At 38.7% G+C, this 26546-nt stretch overlaps 3 protein-coding genes across 3 annotated transcripts; all 3 read right to left on the bottom strand.

Annotated features, from left to right (window-relative positions):
• Positions 1-148: 148 nt before the first annotated feature.
• Positions 149-11939, bottom strand: rars2 (arginyl-tRNA synthetase 2, mitochondrial). The gene is made up of 20 exons (XM_070925406.1): positions 11809-11939; positions 11560-11633; positions 11365-11467; positions 10620-10703; positions 10425-10525; positions 10285-10340; positions 9809-9892; positions 9629-9705; positions 9242-9400; positions 9013-9119; positions 8311-8406; positions 7930-7990; positions 6811-6887; positions 6087-6211; positions 5184-5251; positions 4969-5078; positions 3546-3641; positions 3323-3397; positions 3143-3206; positions 149-336 (listed from the first exon to the last, which is right to left on the bottom strand). Exons 1-20 carry the CDS (start codon positions 11842-11844, stop codon positions 250-252), a joined length of 1740 nt encoding a protein of 579 aa, XP_070781507.1. The 5' UTR covers positions 11845-11939; the 3' UTR covers positions 149-249.
• A 985-nt stretch (positions 11940-12924) lies between these two features.
• akirin2 (akirin 2) lies at positions 12925-16771 on the bottom strand. Its single transcript, XM_070925491.1, has 5 exons — positions 16294-16771; positions 15548-15682; positions 14685-14834; positions 14531-14602; positions 12925-13583 (listed from the first exon to the last, which is right to left on the bottom strand). Exons 1-5 carry the CDS (start codon positions 16463-16465, stop codon positions 13573-13575), a joined length of 540 nt encoding a protein of 179 aa, XP_070781592.1. The 5' UTR covers positions 16466-16771; the 3' UTR covers positions 12925-13572.
• Positions 16772-20150: 3379 nt separating this feature from the next.
• On the bottom strand, positions 20151-21554 carry cnr1 (cannabinoid receptor 1). Its single transcript, XM_070926172.1, has one exon. The coding sequence runs from the start codon at positions 21552-21554 to the stop codon at positions 20151-20153; it is 1404 nt and encodes a 467-aa protein (XP_070782273.1).
• Positions 21555-26546: the final 4992 nt, after the last annotated feature.

The raw sequence follows: 26546 nt of genomic DNA, 5'->3' as shown, positions 1-26546 counted from the left end.
CTATTGAACAAGAAAGTATCTCTATTCATTGTTTTACAGTAAACTGGTTGGCAGGTTCTGTTATGCAGAGAAAAGCCTTCAGTTGAAACTCAGCTGAGCTGGTTGTATCAGTCTAACCTTGATAAAACATGCTGTGGGTGAAACTGAGTTCAATGAAGGAAGATGATTTTATTTTGAAAATATAATTTACAGTACAAATTAACTTTAACAGTGCAGTGCCTACAGAAAAAAAACTGAAAAAACAAACTTTCACATTTTATCAACCGGTGTGATGCCCAGGATCCTCATCCCACTGGCCAGCACTGAGCAGGCTCCGCTGAACAGTCGTAACCTTGCCTGTTGACATTTAGCAAATCAGTTAACTCTGTATGTGTACGTACGTACATGTTTTTACATACATAATTACATGTTTTTACACACACACACACATACATGTTTACTTACATGCATGTTTTTTCATACAAATACAGGTTTTTGATAAATGCATACATACATGGTTTTACATACATGTATTTTAGACAAATACGTGATTTTTCATACAAACATGCATACACATACATACATTTTTACATACATGTTCTTTCATGCATACAAACATACATACAGACATGTTTTTACATGCATGTTTTCTCATGAATACATGCTTGTTTTTTTCATTCATTCATACATACAATTTTATGTACATGCATACATTCTTACATGCCTGTTTTTTCATACATACTACATACATGTTTTTTCATACACACAAATGCATGTTTTTTCATACATACACACGTTTTCGCATACATACGTTTTTCATATATACGTTTTTGCATACATACATGTTTTAACATACATACACGTGTTTACATACATACATATTTTTCATACATATTTTTTATGCATACATGCATGTTCTCTCATTCACAAATACATACATGTTTTTACATTCATACACACCTACATACTTTTTCATACATACTTACACACACGTTTTCGTAAACATGTTTTGCATACATACATGCATTTTGTCATTCACACATACATACATGTTCTTTCATACATACAAACATACAGACAGATATGGTTTTACATGCATGTTTTTTTCATTCATACATACAAATTTATGTACATACACACATTCATACCTGTTTTTCATACATACTACATACATTCATGTTTTTTCTTACATAGCACATACATACCTGTTTCTTCATACATACATGTGTTTCTTACATAGCACATACATACCTACATACATACATTATACTATACATACTACATGCTTTTTTCTTACACACACATACATGTTTTTTCATGCATACATGTCTTTTGTTTTTACATTCATACACACCTACATACACACACGTTTTCACACACATACATACATGTTTTTGCATACATACATAGACATGTTTTTACATGCATGTTTGTTATGCATACATGCATTTTTTCATTCACACATACATGTTCTTTCATACATACATACAAACATACATAAAGACATGTTTTTACATGCGTTTTCTCATGTATACATGCATGTTTTTTTCATTCATACATACAATTTTATGTACATACACACACATTCTTACACACATACATGTTTTACATTCATACCTCTTTTTTCATACATACTACATACATTCATGTTTTTTCTTACATACGTTTTTCTATACATACTACATACATGTTTTTTCATACATACACACCTTACATACACACACACACACGTTTTCGCATACATACCTTTTTTTTCCATATATACATGTTTTTGCATACATACATGCTTTTTCCCCACATACATACATGTTTTAACATACACGTGTTAAAATACGTACATATTTTTATGCATACATGCATGTTTTTTCACACATACACACGTTCTTTCATACATACAGGTTTTTACATGATTCATTCACACATACATATGATTTTATACACATACACACGTTTTTTACATACATGTTTTTACATGCATACATACATACATATGTTTTACCATACATACATGTTTTAAAATACAAACATGCATGAATGTATGAAACAAACATGTAAAAACATGTTTGTATGAAAATTATGTATGTACATATATATATGTTTTTGCATACATACATGCGTTTTTTCACACACAAAATATACATGTTTTTACATGCATGTTTTCTCATGCATACATACATACATGTTTTTTCACACATACACATAAATCTTACATACACACATACATGTTTTTTCATGCATACATGCATGTTTTTTTCATTCATTCATACTTAAAATTTTATGTACATACACACACAATCTTACATGCAACATGCATGTTTTTACATACATAAATGTTTTTGTTTTTACATTCATATACACCTGCATACACACGTTTTTCATACGTATGACATACATGTTTTTTCATACATTCTACATATATACCTACATACAGACATATTTTCTCATGAATAAAGAAACATGTAAAAATATGTATATATGTGTGTATATATATAAACACATGTATGAATGTATGCATGTAAAAAATATGTGTGTATGTCTGAAAAAACATGTTTGTATGTCTGAAAAAGCATGTATGTATGTATGTAAGAAAAACGTATGTAAGTATATATGTATGAAAAACGTGTGTGTATGTATGTATGAAAAACGTATATGTAAATGTATATGTGTGTGTGTGTGTAAAACATGTATGTAGAAATATATATGCATGTATGTGAAAACGTATGTATGTGTGTGTATGTACGAAAAAACATGTATGTATACATGAATGTATGTGCGTGTGTGTGTTTATGTATGTATGAAAAAACATGTATATATGTAAAAACATGTAAGCATGTGTGTATGTATGTATGAAAAACAGGTGTGTATGTATGTATAAATGAATGTATGAATGAAAACAAATGTATGAAAAACATGTACGTATATATGAAAATATGTAAGAAAAACATGTATGTATGTACATAAAACGTGTGTATGTATGTATGTATGAAAAAGGTGACCTAAGTATGTATGAAGAAACATGTATGTATGCATGTATATGTATGAAAAAACATCTATGTATGTATGGATGAAAAAACATCTATGTATGTATGTTTGAAAAAACGTGTGTGTGTTGTGTGTGTGTGTGCGTGCATGTATGTATGTATATAAGTTATTTTCTCTCTACCTGTGCAACATCCTGCAAACTTCCTTTCACAGGCAGCTCTCTGTGTGCAGAGGCGATCAGGTGGCTGGAGGAGATATGGGAGATACAGGACATGAATACAACCAGGTAAACATTGAGCAGCAAAAGTTCCCAGTCCCAGTATAATGACCAAACCCTCAGAGCTAACATCCTAATCCTTACCACAGCCTCAATAAAAAGTTGACGAGGTGCTTGGGCTGCAGATCCTGGGCTGACTGATACAACACCTCATCATAACTGCAAACAAAGAGCACATTAAGTAATTAGTGAAACGTGGAGCAAATATTGATACAACACATGGCAAATGGTGACAGCTTCTTTTGTTGTCTCATAATTGACACTATGCAGGGAAATTTGGGGATGTTTTAAAAAGTGGTTTGCTTACCGAAGGAGGTGCTGCAGGATGGTGATACTTGTCTGCTCTAGTAGAAGAGATGGATCAAATACAGCTGCCTTTGCAGCCTCATTCCTCCGTATTAAACTGCAGTAAGAACACAACAGTAAAGGTGTGAAGGTCATCATCTTGTTGGCTCTGGCTTTGGAGGGTATCCAAAACCGTACATATCTACATGTATATTTAAAGATTAATGTCTCGTTTTAATGCTTTTCTTAATCTAAATCTAAATCCAAGGAGTGACAAATGATCAGTGGATGAACTATTGTGTATTTTATATTGCAAACAAAACACCAAACCAACTTTGGAAGTGACCTCAGAGCTGAATTCTTAAAGTAAAAACATGCTGACTTTTGGTTCTTAGTGGTGCAAGATTGAACAACGGTGGAAAGTACTGTACTTAAGTACAAATTTGAGGTACTTGTACTTTACTTGGTTTCCATTTTATGCCAACTTATATTTTATACTCCACTACATTTCAGAGACAAATATTGTACCTTCGTTCATAGTTATTTTGCAGATTAAAATTATTTTACATGCAAGACATGATCAGTTTATAAAAGCAATGTTTGGATTCAACTATCCAGCAGTATATTAAAAAGGATATACAGTATATGCGTATAATATTGTTGATTATTAATTGTTTATTGCTAATTATATGTTCAATCAATCAATGTTAATCATTTTCTGTACTGCTTTTGCAATATATACTTTCTGATCTGTCATGTCAATAAAGCTCATTTGAATTTGAAAAAAAAAAAAAGGATAGGCTCATGGCCAATATGAGCAGGAAGAATTATTACAGCAAGTAAAACCAGTTTCAAAATTGTGAACCTATCCTTTAAATACTTAGATTTAGCGCCAATGATCCACTATATAAAATAATATGACTCTAAAATGGGTCATTAGTATGTTTACTGTTGACACTTAAGTACATTTTGTTTATAATACTTAATGTACATTTAATTAAGTACAACTTTGAATGCAGGATCTTCACCACCTCGATTGTTAAATTTTAATGAACATAACGTGGCACCTGATTAACACATAAAGTTAAGTATGACACTGATCAACATTACCTCCAATAAAACATTAGCTCAATTAAAATAGTCGATTAATCGATCAAAATGAAATTAATCGATAACAATACAAAAGTAATTTATGAAGCAATAACACGAAATGTGAGGATCTGCTTTAAATAACTGTCAACTTTTAAATTTTGCTGAACGAGACATTTAAAGGCCACAGGTTAATCAGTTAATCATGGAAACAATAATTTGTTGCAGCCTTACTGTAATGGCATTACACTGCAAAGATTCACATAATTAAATCATCAAAATGGCCATGTGACAACAGAACTACTTGAATTTCTGAAACTGAGTTTCGTTATTCTCAGCAGCTGATGAATACAGACCTGCAGAGTCGAGCATGCGAGTACTGGAGGAAGACTCCCGTGTCTCCCTGAGCCTGCAGCATCCTGTCCCAGTCAAACGTATAGTCTGACTGCAGTGGACCTTTGAAGTCCTGGAACAAAGTCAATGAAGTCTCTCTTGTCACACTGTGCGGACAAATCAAGGAGTGACACAGGTAGTGGTTGAATATTTGACTGAATATTCCAAAACCAATTACCTGGACTATTAGTGCACTGATTCCCACTTTCTCTGCTGTGTCCTCTGGGTCATCCATTTCCTTTGTTGCTGTGGAAACCAAATCCAGGTTCATTATTCCCATATTGGGCAGTTTTCTTAGTACCATCATGCATATTTGCCATTTAAAGAGATTGAGAAGGGTAATGTTGGATTGCTTCCCTTACTATGACAACCACAGTAGTTTATAAATCAATATCATGGCTGAAGGTAAAATTAATTATCTTAAATTACGCTGTGGTGGAGACAACAGGGAGCATCCATGTTGAGCTAGAGGAGTTGTGTTTGTCAACTTGAGAAAGACAGTTTGTCCCAGTTCCATACTACATACAGACTGAACACAGTATGTTTTTATAGTGACTGTACCGTTAGACATCAAACTGCCATTTTAAAATCAAACTTCCCAAAGAGACAGCAAACAGTTTTTTCCCCAAAGTGTAACCCTCCACAATTAGTTTCTAATTCTTCCATGTCATTGTGCATTGCATTGTGGGTGAATAGTGTCCATCAACGGCACACTCACAAATCAAGTTTTTTTTGGATGCAAAATGACCGTTTTGGGTCTAATTTATTTAGTCACTTTTCCGGTGTGAATGCATTACATGGAATGAGTATATAGTATGTACTTGGGGCACAGATCAATTCGCCCACTACGACTACTGGAAGAACAGCGCCGTCGTCCTGTTGTGTGATGCAATCAGATAATCCCACTTGATGCTGTAAAAATGGCAAAATTCACACCAAATGTGTGTGTTTCAATACCAAAATATTCACACCGCACACGCCAGTTGCTTGAGCATTGAAGTATTGATTATGTAGGGAAAATTTAATGCTAGGACGTATGCAAATATACTTTTGTTAAAGAGTCACGTGTGCTCTGCGTTACTTTTTGACTGGCTCATGTTGTGCAGCATCCTGGCCCGAGCTTCGTCCAGCACGTCCTCCAGAAACACCACCTCACCGCTCCGGGTCTTCATGCCCCGCACCAGGCCGAAGGGCACATGCTGACACCTGCAACCAGTGGTGGAATATGCGTTTATATCCTTTACTTCACTAAAAGCAATACCACACTATATAAATACTAAAGTATTATCACCACAAATGTACTTAAAGTATCAAAAGTATCAAAAGTAAGTACTAATTAAGCAGAAGGGCCCTTTTCAGTGAGGTGGAGCAAATTTTAAGTACTTTATAGACTGTTGAGTATTTTGACAAATACCATACTGTATGATATTTTAAAAGTTTATTATATATTTTGAAAGAAAATGTTTATCTTTGTAGTAACTATAGCTGTCAGATAAAAGTAGTGGAGTAAAAAAGATATTATTTCCCTCTGAAATGTAGAGTAGAGGTATAAAGTACTTGGTTACATTTCACTACTGCCTGCGACAGCATCAACACACATATGAGACCAATGTTTCTAATTAAAACAGATGTCTGTGGTGGGTGGGGTGCTGATTACGTACTATGTTTTTAAACTTGGTTACAATTATAAAGACAGTGACAATACTACATTTTACAATATTACTCTTTGATCTCTTATTAACAGCTACCCGTCTATGTCGTGTGTGTGTGTGTGTGGTTGCGCATTCAGGTATTTTTCCCACTACCTGTTGGCCCAGGAATGTCCCATAGTGAGCAGGATCTGGAACAACTGGTGGAAGTGATTCGCTTGACTTTTATCGGTCTTAAAAAGAAAAACAAATGCAGAAAATTGATAAATATGCAGCGACAAAGGGCATGGGTAGAGTGTGAAAGGAAACAAGGGAGGAATTCAAGAGTAGAAGTCCAAGAGAACAATCTGAATCAACCGTTGAGTACATCATGGCACAGCGGGACAAACATATCAGCATATCACATCATCATAGACATTCAAATCAGTGATATGCAGACTGCGGGTTAAACAAATATCCACACATCCGTTTTGCACAGTGTTTGGTTATTTATAATGTTTTGCATATTTGTTTTTGCTGTCAACAAAGTGGATAAAAATGACCCCTGCTGTGAAAAGTGATACTGCTGAGTCAGCATGCGCTGCAAAAACATGGATGGCCCTTGAGTTTATGTAGGAAACAAGTGGCCTTCTCTTGCCCGTTACATGGACAGAATTTTTCAGTTGCGTGAGCGCAATGTGTCCATTTTCCTTAAAACAGATTCAGGAAAAAAAAGACATGATAAAAATGATGAAGTGCCACTTCATATCTTGATCATTTTGGGGATCATTTGGAGACTGACGGAGTGAAGCCTTCAGCGCAGCATAATGGATTATTCATTTAGTAATCAAAACAGTGGGCTGCAACTAATAATTATTTCCATCATCTATTCATTTGGCAATTATTTCCTGTCGTAAGACAAAGAAAAGCAACAAATCCTCACAATTTAGAGCCTGTATCTTGGGAATGTTTGTGATTTTTTGCTTGAAAAATGATGATGAAAATAATAAATCAACTATAAAAATAGTTCACGATTCATTTTCTGTTGATCGACTAATCGGCTAATTGTTTCAGCTCTGCAAAAAACTATAATGATGAAGATAATTAAAGCTCTGTTATGTACTCATCACTCAATGCTATTTCCATGTCTTGTTCTACTGAAGCTCATGTTGTAGAGAAATGTGTCTCATATGCGTAGACAGTGTTAGTTAACTGCTCCATCATGTTGTTAAAGGACAGCAATGTAACACTTCTAAAGTAAATGTAGAGAGCGTGAGTGCGTGAGAGTTTCCTTACCACATAAATCATCTCATCAAAATGGTACTTTTCTGTTCGGTTGATAGCTGCAGCAAGATCTCTGAAATGCAGAAAATGGAAAACAAGCTATCATTGCCACTAGGGCTTATTCATGTGATAATTCGGCTGTATCTACGTGTACTGCACGCTTGTCTGTATTTAAGACAACCACAGGCAAACATTTTAACTAGTTAAATTCTTTTCAACCAATATTTGATTGTATATATGTTTAATGGTTTTTCTTTCAGAATGGGCTTCTTAAACATTTCAATGACATTTTATAAACTCTGAGCCTGTGAACCTTCAGCCTTTTCTCCAGGACAGGACAGGACGGTTGTAAAAAAATACATATTTTAATTGGCCCTCTCGCCTCGTGCTGACCTGGTGATGTAGAGAGTAGTGCCGTCGCTGCGGAGCACTGTGCAGACGCTGCTCATGTCTCCAGCAGGGGAGAGATCCACTATACCTGTTCCTCTCCTGTAAACACAACAACCTCCATGAAACCAAGTGATGTAAGCTCGGGGTCGGCCGTCATTCATTGAATTATACATCAATGTCAACGGCAATAAAAACAGCATGCATTCAATTATTTTTCACACGTGAAACACTATACAAAACAAATCACAGAGTGAAATCTGTCTCCATCTTGTCTCTGAAGACATGCTGTTGGGTAGTAGTAGGCAAACATCGGAAAAACTCACAGTATTTCTCCATATTCTTTATAACTGACCAGCAACTGGATATTTTTGAGACTGATACTTATATTCATCATTTGAGAGTTTAAAAAAAATGTTTTAACAATATATCCACCGATACATTTTTGAAAATAAACTCTTCAATTCGTTTTTTAAAGAATTGTGATCAAGATTTGTACTGAGCGGGACATTTTACCCCTACGTCCAAACACACACATGCAAAATCACTGACAGCCAACTAAACATTGACATCAGTCGCACTTCAGTGGCAACCCAGTAAATAAACTAACTGGGAGCAGGTAGCCGGTCTACTGGCCTCCCAACACATGTTCACTGCGAGTCTGTCGTGTCAGTTACTGATCACATGCCATCACATGCTGTCACATACTCAGAGGTTTTCAACAGGCCTCGGCTCTGCAGCTGCTGCACCACCTCCTGGGCTTGATCTTGGTGAAAGGACTCCCCGGAGTAAATGTCAAAGTGGACCCCTAACCGCTGAAATCATTTGAAATTAATATTAAATTAAACAATCACTCATTACAGTTAATTATATTTATTCTACTGATATTTTCTTTTCTCCCATCACAAGTTTATGTTTTGAGTTTGGCTGGTTGTACCTTGTAAACGCGTTGATACTCGTCCACTGTGATCTCTCTGAACTGTTGCCATAACGACACAGCCTGGCTCTCATGCTGCTCCAGCTGTCTAAAGAAGTCTCTGGCAGCCTGTTTCATATCCTCGTTGTGCTCTGCTTCCTTGTTCACTTGAACATAAACCTGCAAGACAAAAAACTCTGAATACTGACGAACCGCCACGGTAATGTTGAAGAAAAGCCCTTTTAACAGCGTTTAGTCTGTTGATGGCGGGATGGCAGTTCACCTGTCAGCCAAATATTGAACACTTCTTCAAACGTGAAACACACACTAATTCAATAATTGCAAAACTGTTCTAAATCCTACGGCTCTCTGTGACTAGAGTCAGTGTCTGTCTTCATCCAAACTCACCTCAAACAAATGCTGCAAGGGATTCTGTTTCAGTTTCTCCTGACATCCAAAGTGGCCAAACCCTGCTCCCAGCAAGCCTGGAATCAAAGAAGGAAAACTGGTTTCATCAATAAAATCTGGACTTTATGGGACCAGAGGACACCTGCTGAATATTTTATATATATTTTATTATTTACTCACCAAACTGCATGCCCCAGTCTCCGAGGTAGTTCATTCGAATAACATTGTTTCCAAGGAACTGCTTTAGGTTAGCGATGAAGTTACCTGGAGATGAAGATTATATTTTCTTATTCCAGTTAACTGACTTTACAACAATAAATAACCAGGTGTTTTTAATAAGGCTCCTTTAAATTTGTTTTTATAACAATCATGACCAAGAAATGTACCAGGCAGCACATTTTACAGCTGAAAATTAAACTTGTCACTACTCTCTGGTGGACAAACTGCAGAATGGTTTTTCAAAACATATCTTTGGCTTTTCTGCACTTCAATTTCTTGTCATTGATCAGCTGACATATACACTGATACCGATAACTCCATAATGAGCTAATATCGGCCCATTTATAGTTTACAGCGCAACTCACATGCATATTAATCAATCAATGAAACGATTTTGGCTACAGTTACTATCGCAATCAACTTCAGCCAAAACTCACCAATAATTGTCGATCGCAAGTGTCCAGCATGGAATTTTTTGGCAATATTTGGAGAGCTGCAACATAAACACACATTAATTCTGTCTGGTGATAATCTATAAGACTTTGTCTGTAATGTTAAAGAAAACATACAAACATACCTATACTCCACTAATGTTGTTCCTCTCTTGAGAGTACTGAAAAGTTCACTATTTAACCTGTATTTCTCATCCTCCTCCTTTCCAAATGGCTCCAACATTTTCTAAAACAGATGTAGTAGATTATACAGATTATAGTCACAGCAGAAGCAGTCAAGGCTGTTAATTTCACCACAGTGGAAAAGAAAACTGTCAAACCTGGACAAGAAGTCTACGATTAACCTTAAAGTTGACCACCCCACATCCAGCAGATATGTCTTCCACCACACTGTCCAACTTCAACTGAAAAACACAAAGCAGATTTCAAGGGAAATACAAAGCCGTGTGTCTTTCAGGAGACTTAAGAGTGCATCTACAGAAATAACAGAAGAGGAAATATTCAATTAACTGATTTTGCTTGCTGGTGGAATGGCAAGGCAAACTCTATATTACACATTTCATACACATGGGCAAACTTAGTGTTCTGTATATAGCTTTTAAGTATGTCTAACATGTAGGGTGGAGCATTTAGAGCTTTATAGACAAGTAAGACAACCTTAAAGACAATTCTGGTGCATTGTGGAAGCCAATGCAGTAAATTGAGGACAGATGTATAGTTTCTTAAGTCCCTGTTATGAGAGTGGCTGCAGATTTCTGACTGAGCTGCAATTACCACACAGTCTTCTGAGGAATACCAGAAGGAAGGCCATTATAGAAGTCTGTTTTATAGATTACAAAAGTATCTACAAGTCTCTGTGTATCTGTTTTTGCAAGTATCCTCTTATTTTTCGGATATTTTAAGTGGTAATAAGCTGATCTCTTTATGGAAACCCGAAAGCAGCATCGAAAAGGAAACCAAGATTTCAGCTTTAGATTTAACGGACAAGGTATCAACAGACAAGGAAGATGGCCAGGGTGGCTGTAGCTCAGCTGGTAGAGCAGATTGGCATGACATGAATCTTACCCGAGTGGCCAAGTCCTCTGTCTGCAGCTGAATGTCCCCACTGGCTGGTAAAATCCCATTGATTCGTAATGTGCTGATTGACAGTTTGAAGTCAGCAGTCTGCCTGAGGAGTACAAGGTTCAGGTCGCTTTAACAGACACATACAGAGCATCTGACTCAAACAGAGAATGAATGTTAAACACCAACACACTTAACTGTTTCTTAAAAACTGGAACTGCTGACAGAGCTGGTATGAAGGCATCCTCTGACTGCTGCAGCGTGCTGCCCAGCTACACACCAAAACACACAGAGAGGTAGAAGAGTGAGGTGAGCTTACAGTGCATGGGCTAACTGTTATGTGCAAGACAGTCCTGCCTCCCTCTTGTTTTGACTTGCTCCAGGGTCAAGGCATGCTGCTGAGTTAGCATTAGCATAAGCATCTTTCAAAACGTTCAGCTTCATTACCTTTGCTGCAATACTTCGTCTGAAGAAACAAGCCATGTCTCTCAAACGTGCAAACACAATATAATGACAAACGTGTAGCAATATTAGCTACAACGAAATGCTGTGTGGTTCACATTGACATAGCTACTCTACTTCCTCTTTAGTCACGCCGCTTCCTCTCAGCTCGTCCAATCACAGGCTTCGTTCGCTAACAACGTCAGCAGCTAGAAAAGGTTTGTTTGATTATATCCTCCGTTGCTCCCGACAGAGAATATCCCATCTCCGGGTCACTTAAACATCTGAAAACGATGTTCCAACCTTAAATATTTTCCTATAATGCCAAATATTCATGATTGATATTGTTACGCAGTCGACCACTATTGAGGATTTTCAGTTATGAGAATATTGTGGCAGGTGGGACAACCGATGCCCAATGTGCGTTTATGCATAAAATAACCACACGGCACCCATGTAAATATCAAATTCTGGAACATTACATTTCAAATTTCAAATTAATCCTATTCATTATTTTCATAATTTTGTGGCGAGTGCTTTTTATACTTTTCCAGGACGCCTGCACTCTAGGTTTTGAAGCACACCTACTTTAGATGGCTTTAACTTTGAAACTGATGGTTTTAAAGATGAGGTCTTGAATCAGGAGGTCCTGATAGTTCAAGTAAATCCAAAAGCTTGAAACTAACAATTATCCTGCCCTTTTTCGAGTAAGTTTGGTGCCACACTTTGTGAAATATCCAGTTCCCAAAATATTAAATTGGTTATTTTTCATAATTTTGACACACCTTAGCCTATTTCAGTCACTTGTCTGCTCCATCATGCGGTCAGCTAAAAATACTTTATTATTGTAATAATTCCCTACAGAAAAAAAAGTCCCAATGATAAATGTTGCCATGAAGGTCTGAGATTTATCCTAAATAACTGGGACAGTGTCTGGAAAAAGACTTAATCCTTGAGACATTTTTTCCATATTTTGAGCACCACAAACTAAATTCCACTCACCTTCACAGCGCTGGGGTGACAGCCCATGACTCACTGACATATGTAGAAAACTGTTAAGCTTTGCATGTTTTGTGTGATCCCTTCTGAAGACGGAGTGGTGGCAAATTGAAAACCCAAACAGACCTTTGTGTAAACACTTTATTTAGTTCGCTTTTCTTGAATCAAAGCCCCTTTATACCTACAGCAAATAAAATCATGAAATTTTGATACGATGGAACAAAAGTCAAGCAAAACATTTTTTTTAAAATACAGTGTATACAAATGTAATAGCAGTAATTGCCAGTACAGTTTAAAAACAATGCTGAAAAAAAGCCAAGATGCCTCTTCCTAGAGTCCCACGCTGAAGGCGGCCTCAGTTCGTCCACTCGTTGTTGGTCAATCCCTTTTAAAAATATACATATAGAGAAGCTGCACAACTAACATCCTCTCTAGGAAATAACTAAATTTGACAAAAAAATCAAATCAAAAGGCCAAGTGTTTGGTGGCAGTCAGCCTTTTACGAAGGCATCAGAACAAAGCCAAATAAATATTGACACGGCAGTTAAGAGGCCACTGATAGAGTGACAGAGAGTCCTTGAACAGGTTGGCAGCAGGAGGCCCTCCTAACTCTGGCAGACACAGCAAACGTGGATGCCACTAACTGATGCCTGAGGCAGTGAGTCCACATAGAGGCGATATGGCACAGCTAGGAGAAAAGTCCAACTAGACCCACTGAGTCTCTGGAGTAGCTTGCAGTAAACGGTATTCCTGGATATCAGACTCCGACACTCAGGAAACATCTGTAGAGGACAAACGAGGAGACACAAGCTCAACACTGCGACTAGCACAGAAGTATATACACACACACACCCTCACCTTTCATCTCTTCAACAGTATAGGCAAACTCACTGTTTTACTAGATCTTATACTAGAGGAAGAAAAGGTCACTAAATGTTTCGCTCAACTCAGATGGAATTAACTGCAGCAGGAAGTGAAATTGGATCACCTGATTTCTTTGACAGAAATTTTTAATCCACCACTGACTCCTGTACCTGTGGTGGTTCCATCTGAGTGAAGAGTAGTTTTTTTAAGGTTAAACAGACCTTTGTGTAAATGTTGGATCTGAGTCTTATTTTTGGATATTGTCTTTGTATACCAAATCAATGAATTTCAGAAAAAATATTTTCAGTGTTTGCCTGAAATAATATCCACTTGTTATATTAGCATAGTTCAAACTTTCTCAATTTAAACTGATTTACAGAAGTGGGTGAAAAATTAGGTAAAAGTTGGACCGCCAGGGTTCGTGACAGTGGAGAGGAACAAATACTGTTTTATAACAGACTATAAACTCTACTTGAAATGCTGAGCCTAGAATAAGATTTTCATTAACGCTGACCCGACACTATGGTTTAACTTAAATTGGACAAAGTGGATTGTGGGGCATTATGACAATGACTGGGGACACTGAATTCTTTGAGTATGCTGCAGGAAATACTGTCTCATGTTAGAGGGTCAAGTCTCCTCCCTCGCACTTTCACATTCTGCTGTAACACTACTGTTATTTGTGAAGCTGAGCCACACCTTTGACAGCAAGCTACAGTCCACTGTGCAAAATGTAAACACTTGCAAATTGGATTCCAATTCAGAACTGGTAATAAAACTCGACTCCATTCTTAAATGTCTGTATTTTATCCGCAAATGTTGTCTCAGGCTTTTTAAATCCGAAGTGGCAATAATAAATACTCACAGCTGGCAGGCTGCTCTCCGAATCTTCGCATCAGTTGATCATGCGTGAACTTGACAAAAGCATCATATTGCTCTGTTGGAAGAATAAAATATTTGTTGGCACTGGATTATACACTTCAAATTGTTTTCTATACCATTTTCAAACAAAATCATACCTGCAAGCTTTGTTGTCAGTATCTCGTCGTACTCCTCACGGATTTTGTCCTCGCGCTCTTTCAGTAGTCTCTCACAAATCATCCCAACCTGTCTGAGGGAAAACAAAGGCTGCTCTTTCCTGGTGGGCGACGAGGCACCGGAGGATGTACCTGTTAGGAGAGTTAACATCACACAATTAATACAAGACAGATGACATTAAACACTGCAACCGCACTGCAATCTGGTCAGCCTCATATTACAATAGATAATACACTGAAATTGCCCTTTTTTATTGCTGAGCAGGTATGGCAACAAATATGTATTGTGCATGAGTGCCATCACTGTTCCTCATTTATCTGCAATACCTGACACTCTGTCAAAGCATAAGTCCATTTGCGTTTTTCCACAGAGTGAGGTTAAAAAACTCCATAATAAAAAGAAAGTAAAAGGACAAGGGGGGGGGCTTTCCATCTCTACTATTTTTCCTCTCTGGGGGATGGCTAAGACTATGGCATTTGTTGGAAATTCAAAAAGGTAAAAAACATCCTAACTTGTTGATGTCAAGTGGCTGTATAGGTTAATGAATTATAGAGTGGTGACAAAACGGTCATTTAGTCTGAATATCAGGCTTGCAACCACGTGTCATGGTCAGTTACTAGAACCCATGTTGCTGTCCTAACAAGAACAAAGGCAAACAGTCACAATAGATTTGTGATATGATCAGCTGATCGGTAAAATGATTGGTATATAAAAATACATTCTTATGACTGCAGACCCTTCTTCTAAATAATGGTAGACTGCAGTTTAAAATTACCCTAAAATTCTGAGCCCAAAAAGGAGGTTGATGGGTTTGTGAAAACTAGTGCCATCGGTAGCTACGTACCTGGTAGGGCAGATCCACTGTGAATGTTCTGCAGGTCCAGAGGACAGCAGCCGTCTGCCTGCTGGAAAGCACTGTCCAGGTGTCGTCGTTTCTGCAGCCGCTTGTACTCCTGTTTGATGTTGTGTAAAATTTGCTCTGACATAGAAAGAAAAACATTTGCTCCATTATCTAAGTAACATCTTCACGCAGAGACGCTGTACTTGTATGGAAAGAAAGGCATTGCAAAATTCACAAATTTGATAATTCCATGTGGCCTTCCTGATGGTGCTGTACATCATGTCTTACAATAAATCATTCTCCAGTTGAGCGAGCATCAAATACTGCAAGCAGCACAACATCCACCCATTACTTACACAACAGCAACACAAACCTTAACGAAATGTTTCCTGTTATTCCCACACTTTACTTCCCCAAACCACAGTAAACAAATACTGAAAAATCAAACATTCTTCCATAAAAACTGATTCACGGCATATGCCGAATTTACTAAGGGCCAATAAAGATTTAGATCACATGCTTTTCATTATGTGTTTATCAACAGGCAGCATTGAACACAACACTCCTCATTTAACTTGACAAATTGCGTCTGGAGTTTCGTTTCGACCACACGATATACACCGGTACACACTGGGGCAATGCTAATGGCGTACATGCTAACGTAGTCCACTTTTACCATTAAGAATGGTTTTACCATACTACTAATGTGACGTTACATTGAAATATAAACTGTCAATTTAGATTCCTACCTGTGGTGAGTCTGGACGACACTTCACCGAAAGGTGAGGGCTCCATACGCAAATATTTCTGTGGTGAAGACACCGGAGACATGATCGGAGCGCACCTCCTTCTTTTAGGGGAAGCCTGGCTCATTAGCGGATCAAAGTCCAGAGTCCTCTTCAGAGTAGCCCCACAAGCCATCACGCTGAAATGTGTCTATTAAAAACTAAAATAGAAAACCTCAAATTCCCTCTGTTCTGGGAGGGTCGCTGACCTGGGCCCCGGTCTGTGCTGCTAATGCTAGCTCACGTTAGCTAGGTCAAACGTCAGCAGCGATTCCAGGCTGCAGACAAATACGCACTATTTTCACCTCTCGTTGTCTTCTGCTGACAAATCACATACAGTCTGAGTTGCCGAATATATCTTGAAATATTCTGGATAATATAAATTAGGATAAATTTGATATTAGATCAGATGATCGCAGATTTTGCAGCACTAGTTCCGACAACTATCTATAACGGCTCAGTCTAGTTTACCTTTTATTCCATTCTATTTTATCGGTTCTGAGCATGCGCAAAAAATGGCTCATGCTGGTACTTGTAGTTTTTACTCCCTATCGCGCTCATTAGTTTAGTAGCTTGAAGACTACATTTCCCGAAATCTTTGAAACTGTGCTTTTTTCAAATTTGTTTTGTTTGCTAACAAAACCCCCAAACCACGGCAAATTTCTGTTTCACTTAAAACGGTTAAATACGAGCAGTAAAATGCCACTGTAAACGTATTTATACAAAATAGTCAATATAATACTTAGTCTGTTTTTAGACAGAAATATATTACACTGTATGAGGATTTGAGGGAACTTGTTTTAAGTCAAATTACCAGACTCTGCTTTTCTAATTGACTTATATCAAAATGTATTAAAGTTCATTGGAAACCTAGGTCAGTTTTGCAAAAATGCAACTATAAAGATTAATTATTCCAATGTTAAGGTATTTAATAGTATTTCTCTGCGGTAAATGAGTACAGAACCAAGTACTAAATGTGAGCCAAGTGTCTTGAATTAGGAGCATATTCTCAGAAAAAATAATAATGCTGCCTGAGAAGAAATCATTTGAAATTAAAAATGAAACTATAGGTTTAGTAGCATTAGACATTTCCCTACCATCACTACAACTTCCTCAACCACCCCTGTACACACACATATCTTGAACTGCACAAAAATGGAGGAGGATGTGTGAGCCACTGGTATTTCAACACTTGTTCTCCTGCCAAAAAAGCAAAACATTTTATGTCCATGGTAATATAGGACTTCACTCGACTGTACTTCCTCTGCCATTATCCTCCAGTGTCAATCTGGAAAGTTGAAAGAAACCAAATCTATGGCATAATGTGAACAAATTGAATTCTAAAGTTATACATAAGAGCGTCTAATAACTTCTGCATCCTGGTCCCAGCAAGGGCTGCAACAAAAGATTATTTTCATTATCGATTCATCTGACAATTGTTTTCTCAATTTATTATTATTCATTTGGTACATAACATGAAACCCCAAAACTTTCAGTTTATCATCACATAAGACAAAGAAAATCTGCAAATGCTCATAACTAGGTAATGTTTGGTAACCTTTGCTTGAAAAATGTGCTAAACAATCATAAAAATACTTGCTATTAATCTTCTGTCAATCAACTAACCATATTGGCTCTAGTTCCAACCCATGTTTATTTACTTATTTAGGTGTTGTATTCAACCCCCTAAATGCAGCCTCTCACGCATGGTAGAGTAAACCCACCTCATGGCTTTTTGGTAGATAAATGAACAAAATCCCGTTGACATCTGTGTGAACAGATGTTGCAATTTTCCTCTCCCTCTAAGCCAAGAGATGAAAAGCACAGAGCAGATGTTGCTGTCAGAGGATGCTGTGGAGGCCATTTTCATTCAATTTGTCACTTTCAGGGTTACAAGAAATAACCTCAGTGATAGTAACAAAGCTAAAATCAATGTGTAGAAATGTTCTCTTTCTTCTCTTTCTGTGGGGTGGCCACTGTTGACAATGTAAGATCTTCCACAAGGGGGCACTAAAACATCACTGATGGCTTTGGGTTGCCGTCATCTCAGGGCTCGGCTTCCTCTCTCAGTATCTGTTCCTCTTGAATCAGTGATTGTTGGATGAATTAAGCAAAATGTGCTGAGACCTCATGTTTCCCATCTTCAAACAATCAATCAAATAACTGCAGGCGAATTGACAACCAGCTGCAACTTTATTCAAAAGTCTGAAAACAGCAATACTAAAAACACTTGACTGAATGTGATTTTTAAGTCATAGATTCCTCATTATGCCACCACTGTACAGAAGCCACTTGACAGATGACATTTTGATCTTCAATACTCAATAATACAAGAGGCAGCAAAGCATACTGATAAACAGCTGTCTGGATAACTTTACACCAAGATAAATGTCTACAGAACAATTGTGCTGTGAGATTTCTAGATTAAAAGTACTACATCACATCTTCTCAAATTCTTTTGTAAGGTCAGTTGTTGACTCTCCGCACAATGCATACACACAGACTTCCATTCAAGTTACCAGCTAATGAAAAGACCCCTTGTTTCTTTGTTTAGATAAGTAAAATTAACAGCAGACATATTTTTATTTAGAGTTACGCCAAAAGTACTTCACTAGGCCTGTGCATGGGTTGCTTTTATTTTTCCCCAAAATGATGCCCCGCTGCAACAGTAGCACTAAAACAAGTCACTGCAATGATCAAAAGGCTTGGGGCTGGAAATATATCACCAAGTCACAAGGTATTAACACACACGTACAAGGCTGAATCCGGTAAAATCATACATTTCATGAAATGTTACAGTAGTGACCAGCACACTGTGTCCCAATTCGGTTTTGAAGAGTTCAAGCCTTTGCCAGAAGCTTGTCGTTGTTGTTGTTGTTGTTGTTGTTGTTGTTGTTGGCTGTACAGCTGAACAAGTCGATTTGAACACTTTATTTTGCAAGAAAACACTGTACAGTTGTTAGGTATACATTTGAACAAAGACACGTTACTCTCAAGGTCTAACAGCTAGCGAGTAAAGAAATGGACAACAGGGACAATCGTCACTCTGCCACAAAAAAACACCATTTCAGATTTTCAGATCCATTTACCTCCATCTCATTAGAGTTTATTTGTGATGGTGATAAATATGTTTGTTTGTTTGTTTTTTTATCTTGAGCATGAATCACCTCTCATTTCTCAAAATCTCTTCACACATTTGCCACTCGCTGAGTGTTGTCAGATGAAGTACAAAAGTGACACGTTTAATGGCTATTTTGGAAATAAACAATCAGAGTCATTTGAACTTCTTTTTTTTTCTTTTTTTTTTATCATTTCCTCATAGAAATGTCTGCAACATGTACATGAAGCCTGTAGAAAGTCAAGGCGTGGAAATGTGTTATATTTATGGTGCAAGACACATGTTTAAGTCTAAATGACACAGTAAAACATCTCGAATTAAAAATGTCAGTAGCCCCTTATCCCATAAATGAAGATATATTGTTTTCAAAACCTGAATACACAGTACAAAAATATAATATCACTAACTGGATATCATGAAGTCTATGGTAAACAGCAGATTTATGATAGTCTTTGATAATCCCTTCAAATTGTGAGTCCTTCCTATGAACTTGCAATACCATTTGGCACTTTGGCACACTATGTACTCACACACTGACATAAAATAATGCAACCACTGAAGCGTCTATGTGAGGATGTAAGTCAATACTTTCAGGAGAGGATTTTTTTTTTTAATGTGGAATATCTAACTTCTGCTTTATTGTGTTGAATGGCATTGTTTGAGGGGAGGATGACATTTACACAGTTTCCCCCGTGACGACCAATTAGACAGCCTCTGCAGAAGTTTCGGTTGACACAGACATTGTTACTTTGGCTATTTTCACAGTGGTCTTCACGCAGCTCTCTGCAGCCCTGTTGGCAGAAATGTTTCTGTTCTGGCAGTCCGACTCGAGGCTATTGTCCAACTGCTGGGCACTGCCCCTGCAGGCATGGCAGGAGCTGAGGAAGGCGTGCCGCAGGTCCTTGCTCCTCAAGGCGTAGATGATTGGGTTGACGGTGGAGTTGAGCAGGCAGAGCATGCTGCAGAATGCAAATACCGTCTTGATGTCATCGTCCATCCTCCAGAAGAGGTCATAGACCATGATGGCGAGCACTGGGCCCCAGCAGATGACCAGCACCGCAAGGATAAGCACCAGGGTCTTGGCCAGACGGATGTCCATGCGTGCCTGCTCAGGGCGTGTGGTCTGCACTTTAGTCCCATCTGCTGAGTAAACAACAAGGCTCTTCTGGGAGGTGCGGCTCAGCATTCGCACAGCGTGGTGGTGTGCTTTCCACAGGATGTATATGTAGGCGTAGATAATGAAAAGAACCAGCACGCTGGTAACACCGATCCAGAACAACAGGTAGTTCTCATCAATCAGAGGGAATATGTCTGAGCAAACAGAATTGAGACGTTTACAGTTCCAGCCCAGCAGAGGTAGCACTGCGATGACGATGGAGATGGTCCACATCATACAAAAGGCAATGACAGCCTTGGTCCGTGTCACGATGCGCCTGTAGGCGAGAGGCCGGTGTATGGAGATGTAGCGGTCGATAGCAGTGAGGAAAAGGCTCCCCACAGACGCAGTGAAGGATGCCGTGACTCCACCCAGCTTGAAGAGAAAAACATTGGGGCTGTCCTTCCTGTGGAAAACATGAAAGTCCAGAAAGCTGTAGACGAATATGACACTTCCCAGCAGGTCAGCCACAGCCAGACTGCCAATGAAGTGGTAGGACGGCCTGCAGCGGAGGGTGCGGGACTGAAAGATGACGCAGAGCACCACCAGGTTCTCCAGCACCGTGAAGGTACCCAGAGTGAGAGACATCACAGCCACAGCCAGCTGCTGGCTGGGGGTCAGGATCATGAAACACTCCATGTCCATAAAGTTCTCCCCACATTGTATGTTGTTAGTCTCATCTCTGAAGGTGCTCCTGTTGCCAAACAAGTCGGTGGCGTTGGTGGGGTAGAAGGGGATGCCTTTGAGGATGAGCTCCTCGTCTGCAGGTACTTTGTTCGGGAAGGAGTTGCTGCGGAAAGCAGATAAGGGCTTCTGCAGAGAGAAGCTGCCCTTGAAGTCTACATCATTGAGGGGGTCGTCATAGTTTGCGTCGTTGGAGCCCAGATACTGTAAACCAGATGTAATAGTCCGAAAGGTGGTGTCCGCCACACCGTCCAGCACAGATTTCATGGCTGTGTCTGAGGGTAAAACTGCAGTCTAAGACGCCTGGACAACCTACAAATTGATGACAAACATTTCAGACACGTTTGAAAAACCTGAAAAAAGAATCGCATGCATATTATGACAGGAATATTTGCAGCGGTGCAATGTTTGAGTCCACACCTTTGATATAAAAAAAAAGCCCTTAACATGAGATAACCTTCACATTATACACATATTTGGAGATATTTAGATTTTTTTGGTTCTTATAGTTTTGTTAACTGTAGATGCTTTTTTTCCCCCCACACACACACATTTTATAGAGTTCCTGGATTTGGGTATGAACCACATCTGATCTCTGAGAGCTGGTGTACTTAAATACTGTATCAGGCACCCTGCACCCATCAACACACATACAAATATTAATAAGTGGGCGCTTACTTTTCTTTTTTTACAGAACAGAAAAGCTGCTTATAAAAAAAACAAGAAGCATGAGGCTGAAAATAAAAAACGCCTCTTTTTTTTTCTATCAGGTGCAGAAACAGACGAACAATGCAATTCCTCTACACCTGTATATCCTGGAACACTACAGAGGCTCATTATCTCCATAAAACAATATACAGTAAATGTACATTTCGGTAGTCTTATTTGCTGTAATAGTAAAGACATATATGACAGATATAACTGCTCGTACATAATTTAAATATATGCAGAATTTGCACAGTTCTATTAATATTAGGCTCTTTAGGAGGTCTAACCCTTTGCAGGAGTGTAGATTTATCCTTAATCTGCTGCAAGAAGCACAGATACATTCAGGAATCCGCGCAACAAAAAGAAAAAGAAAAAGAAAAAAGAAGAAGAAAACACTTGATACTTTCAAGCTGGGACATACAACACAAAGCATTTAAAGTACTAATATAAACGAGAAAACGCCGTCAAAAGCCACAAGTAAACATTTAAAAGGAGCTTCTTTACCTTACATAATTCTTCCAAGCGCGCAGACGCGCCCTTTATCACCGCGCGTTAATCCAAGTCAGAAGCGCATCATCCGACCAGCACAGATCTTACATAAAGGGGGAGACAACCAGCGTGCATGTGTTAGAGTGAAACCGCCGTCATCACCATGATTATTAGCCTCTTTTTCAAATTCTACATGTGACTGAAGTTGATCTGTGGAAGTGTCTCGTCGCTCGCGGAGTGCGCTCCTGCTTTGTAGATACAGGTGGCCGCCGCTGCCGCTGCTGCCGCTGCTGCCGCTGCCGCTGCTGCTGCCGCTGCCGCTACCGCTGCTGCTGCTGCTGCTGCTGCCGCTGCTGGCTCCAGCGTCTCTCCACTCTTTTCCTCTGTGTCTTCACACTTATGAAGCGTCGCTCCTACAAGCCCTGTCACGTGTTTCCATATAGCTGTATCTGCCCAACCCATGAAGCTGTCAAGTGCGCTGCACAGGAACAAGGGAGCCGGCAGTGGTGGGGGCTTATACAAAAAAAAAAGAAAAAAAAAAAAGGATCAGATTTGAATTCCCAAAGCTCCTCTCAGCAGACGATGTGCTCGGACAAAGAACCAGCATGAGCGCAGCACAAAGCGCACCAAAAAAAAAAAAGATTGATTAAGAACAGCTTAGAATAACCGTCTTATCTTCCTAATTCACGAGGTAAATTGTGAAGACAATTTCTACATTTTGCAGGAACAAAAAACAAAAAAGAAAAAAAAGCTGCATTTCTCCCATAAAATCTCCACATGAAGGCAACTTTTTAATGGCACTCAAAGGCAGATAGAGGTTGCAGAGTTCGTTGATAGTCAGTGCATGTCTGTTTATTGTGTGAATAATTAAGTAAAATTGAGAATCTCAGAAAACAGAAAGCAGATTCCATAATTTCTGATGTTGGCTGAGCTGAAACCAGCCATCCTCACAGGCCTTTTTCCTGCCTCTCCATTTGTTTACTGATATTCTAAGTACTAAAAGGTGAGTCAGTGTTTGTGTTTAGATAAGAAAAGTACATATTGGGAATAAATACTTCATTTATATCATATTTTATTGTACACTTCACAGTCGCCCTGATGTCCCTTCTCCTCGGGATTAACCAGCTACTTATTAGCACATTCAATCAGATTACACACCCCCAAATTAACAAATCAGATCCTGCTATGAATCACAATGACAAAGATGTGGCCTTTGCTTGGCTGTAATAAAAAACAGATTCAATTCACTGATCATGAAGGATTTAATTTCCTTTTATTCATTTGGTTATATCCATGCAAACATTTTAATGCCCCCCCCCCCCCCCCCCCCTTCTTCTTCTTCTTCTTCTTCTTCACACTGTCTTGCACAACTGCAGAATCGTTGGTGCAGGCAGGAGTTGAGTGGCTGCATTGTCGTGGAGACAAAATCAGAATAGATGCATTAATGGGACATTTTGCGGCCACAGATTGCCTCAGCAGACAGAACATTAAAACCTTGTGCCACTCGGGACCGAAATGAGTCTATGGCTCCATCACAATCACAGGTGTAATTGTTAATATCGCTCAGCCATGGCTGCCGTCTCTGTCTGAAATGAGCAAAATGTTCTACCTCACGAAATGAGAAGACATTTATGGTCAGCAAATGACAGAAATGTCTAAAAAAAACAACAACAACACAGATCTTGAGAGGTTAAGGTTCATTTTTACGTGAATTTATTCCTTTTTTGGCAAATTCAACTGCTGGCAGGTTGTCGGTGTAAGCAGCTGAGTTACTTCTAAATCTTCTCCAACTCTCATCAATCTCCAGACAAACTGAGAAATAACACATTATTTACAGCCATGATCTGCAAGACTAGATGCAGATCAAAGCTGAGCTCCGCGCACTGATTGAAACCTTAGAGCAGCCCAAAATAAAAGCCCTCTTCCTCGTTGATAACTGATTAGCTCTAGCAGAGTAACTGGCAGAAACATGCCTTGTTCTAGGAAACATCAGAGGACTGAGAGGAGAGAGACACACTTCCTCTGCTCAGGATTTCTCACATTGTACAGAAGCTTGTAGTAATGATCTTCCAGTTTTTCCTCTTAAACCCTGGAAGGAAAACATCACCCAGAGATGCACTCTCGCTGTTGGAAAGCATCCGTCTGTGATGTTTCAGTGCATTCTGGGTAAAATGCTTTGATCGTGTTATAGTTCACTTTTTCATTGTTTGCACCTTCAGCGTTGCGTGTCGACTTCTGGGTTTCATTTCCTGTATTTTGGGAATACAGAAGGATCATGACGTTGTTTCGTGCAATTAGCTTTACAGGCATGAAGGTGTGGCGTAGCTAGTGAGCCAAACAACTGTGTATCTATGACTGCTGCTACGTTTCTTTTTTTTTTTATGATGAAATCCATATCTCTGCCACCTCTTCGATGGATTACTATGTGTATTTTATGTCAGTGTCCTCGTAAAATTGCAGGATTATAGAGAAAGAAAAACATTTTATAGAGGGACTGGATACCAAAATGACTTCTTTATCATTAAAGTTTTAGATCACTGAAAAAAAAAAGTATATAGTAATTCCTCCATATGAGTTGACGTTTGGCTAGTTATTGGTGGTGAATACCAAACAAGACTAAGAGTCTACAGCCATGTCAGCGGCTCTGTAAGCCTGCTAGGCACACTGGTGCTTTGAGCTAAATGCTAATATGCTCACTGTGACAATTCATATGTAACAAAGTTTGTGCCAGTTCGTCGAGTAGATGTTGAGATATCCTGCTGGAATAAGTGAATATTTTGACCTGCTGGGGGCACTGGATGAAAAGTCAGGGGATCGCCACAATTATTAGGAATCGTCATCTGGGGACCGTGAATTTCATGAATGTCAAAATTTCAAGGCAGTCCATCCTGTAGAGATATTTCAGTCTGGCAACAATAACAACAGCTCTTATAACAGCTATCTAATATTTTTCAATGGTAGATTTCACTTGAGCTTGATTTATATATTGACATCATGCTGAAATGTGCAGGTGTTTACATGTCATGTCTACACAATGCAGGATTACGTGTTCACATCCATTTGATTGACAACTGGCTGCGGCTAAATATGTCTCCGTGAGACTGATGTTTCTGAAGCCTGGGTACCCACAATCCTCCCTGCCACCCATGTGCAAAGTAATTGATTGTCTTTTATGTCTGCTTAGACATGCAGCACCTATAAATATAACTTACCATAAGGCAGCTGTGAGCATGGTGTAGAATGAAGCATCAGTCTTACTTATAAAATACGAAATGTTGCAGCAAAAATGTGTAATTTGAATATCATCAGCTTCATGTTCTGATCCCGGTTACTGAGACTTTGTAATATCCACCACACGGAGCAGTTAGACTTTAGGCAGCAGGGTGGTTTGCCAAACTGACTGGTGTACTCTGACAGTTTTCTCTGACTTGGTTGGCATGCTAACCTGTGAGTGAGCAATGAGTGATGGCTCAAGCAAAGCTCACGGCCATCTGCGTTTCGGTTGGTGGTACATAACATTTTGTCCTCCAGTGACTCACTTTGAGTCCGTGGATCAGAGAAAAGGAGCTCAGGGGGAAAACAAAACGGCAGGCAGAGGAAGGAAGTCTTAGGTGATCTCCAGTTGTAATTCAACTGATTGCTATTCAGTGTTAAATGCCAGACTCCCAGTTTAGGTCTGTCCGGTACACACCAAATAATGTCGGTCATTTAGGTTCGCCACTCACTCCACACTGCATGAACACAACTAACTCAAACTAACCTTGAAACACACGTTTCTCTGTGTATACATATAAGAATAAAGATAAATCAAAGTTATTTAAGTTAAGTCAAAGTTATTTTTGAAGGTTTTGTTAAGGATTATAGTGGAACCCAACAGGTTAAACCCATGAAGTGCTAAGTGCTTTCTTGCTTCACATGGTTCATATTACAGTGATGCTGGATGAGAGGCAGATCGGAGTTCACTCAGGACTCATAAGCATTTTGCGGCAGCTTTAATATCCTGCCTCTTTCCTGCATGATGTTCCACATTCAAGGGTTTTTCAGGAGGGAGCTCTGGCTCAC

Source organism: Enoplosus armatus, chromosome 19 (genome assembly GCF_043641665.1).
Source record: "Enoplosus armatus isolate fEnoArm2 chromosome 19, fEnoArm2.hap1, whole genome shotgun sequence".
Classification (NCBI taxonomy): Eukaryota; Metazoa; Chordata; class Actinopteri; order Centrarchiformes; family Enoplosidae; genus Enoplosus; species Enoplosus armatus.
This window is presented reverse-complemented; position numbering and strand designations above follow the sequence as displayed.

What these genes read in the sequence shown, in the direction of transcription:
- rars2 (XM_070925406.1), bottom strand. Translation starts at nt 11,844, where the DNA reads ATGGCTTGTTTCTTCAGACGAAGTATTGCAGCAAAG. An exon ending in GGCCTGTTGAAAACCTCTGA is followed by an intron (nt 8,407 to 9,012) that starts GTATGTGACAGC and finishes TTGTGTTTACAG; the next exon opens with GAGAGGAACAGGTATAGTGG. An exon ending in GGACATTCCTGGGCCAACAG is followed by an intron (nt 6,212 to 6,810) that starts GTAGTGGGAAAA and finishes CACTGGTTGCAG; the next exon opens with GTGTCAGCATGTGCCCTTCG.
- akirin2 (XM_070925491.1), bottom strand. Translation starts at nt 16,465, where the DNA reads ATGGCTTGTGGGGCTACTCTGAAGAGGACTCTGGACTTTGATCCGCTA. An exon ending in CAGTGGATCTGCCCTACCAG is followed by an intron (nt 14,835 to 15,547) that starts GTACGTAGCTAC and finishes CTCTCCTAACAG; the next exon opens with GTACATCCTCCGGTGCCTCG. An exon ending in ACTGACAACAAAGCTTGCAG is followed by an intron (nt 14,603 to 14,684) that starts GTATGATTTTGT and finishes TTCTTCCAACAG; the next exon opens with AGCAATATGATGCTTTTGTC.
- cnr1 (XM_070926172.1), bottom strand. Translation starts at nt 21,554, where the DNA reads ATGAAATCTGTGCTGGACGGTGTGGCGGACACCACCTTTCGGACTATT.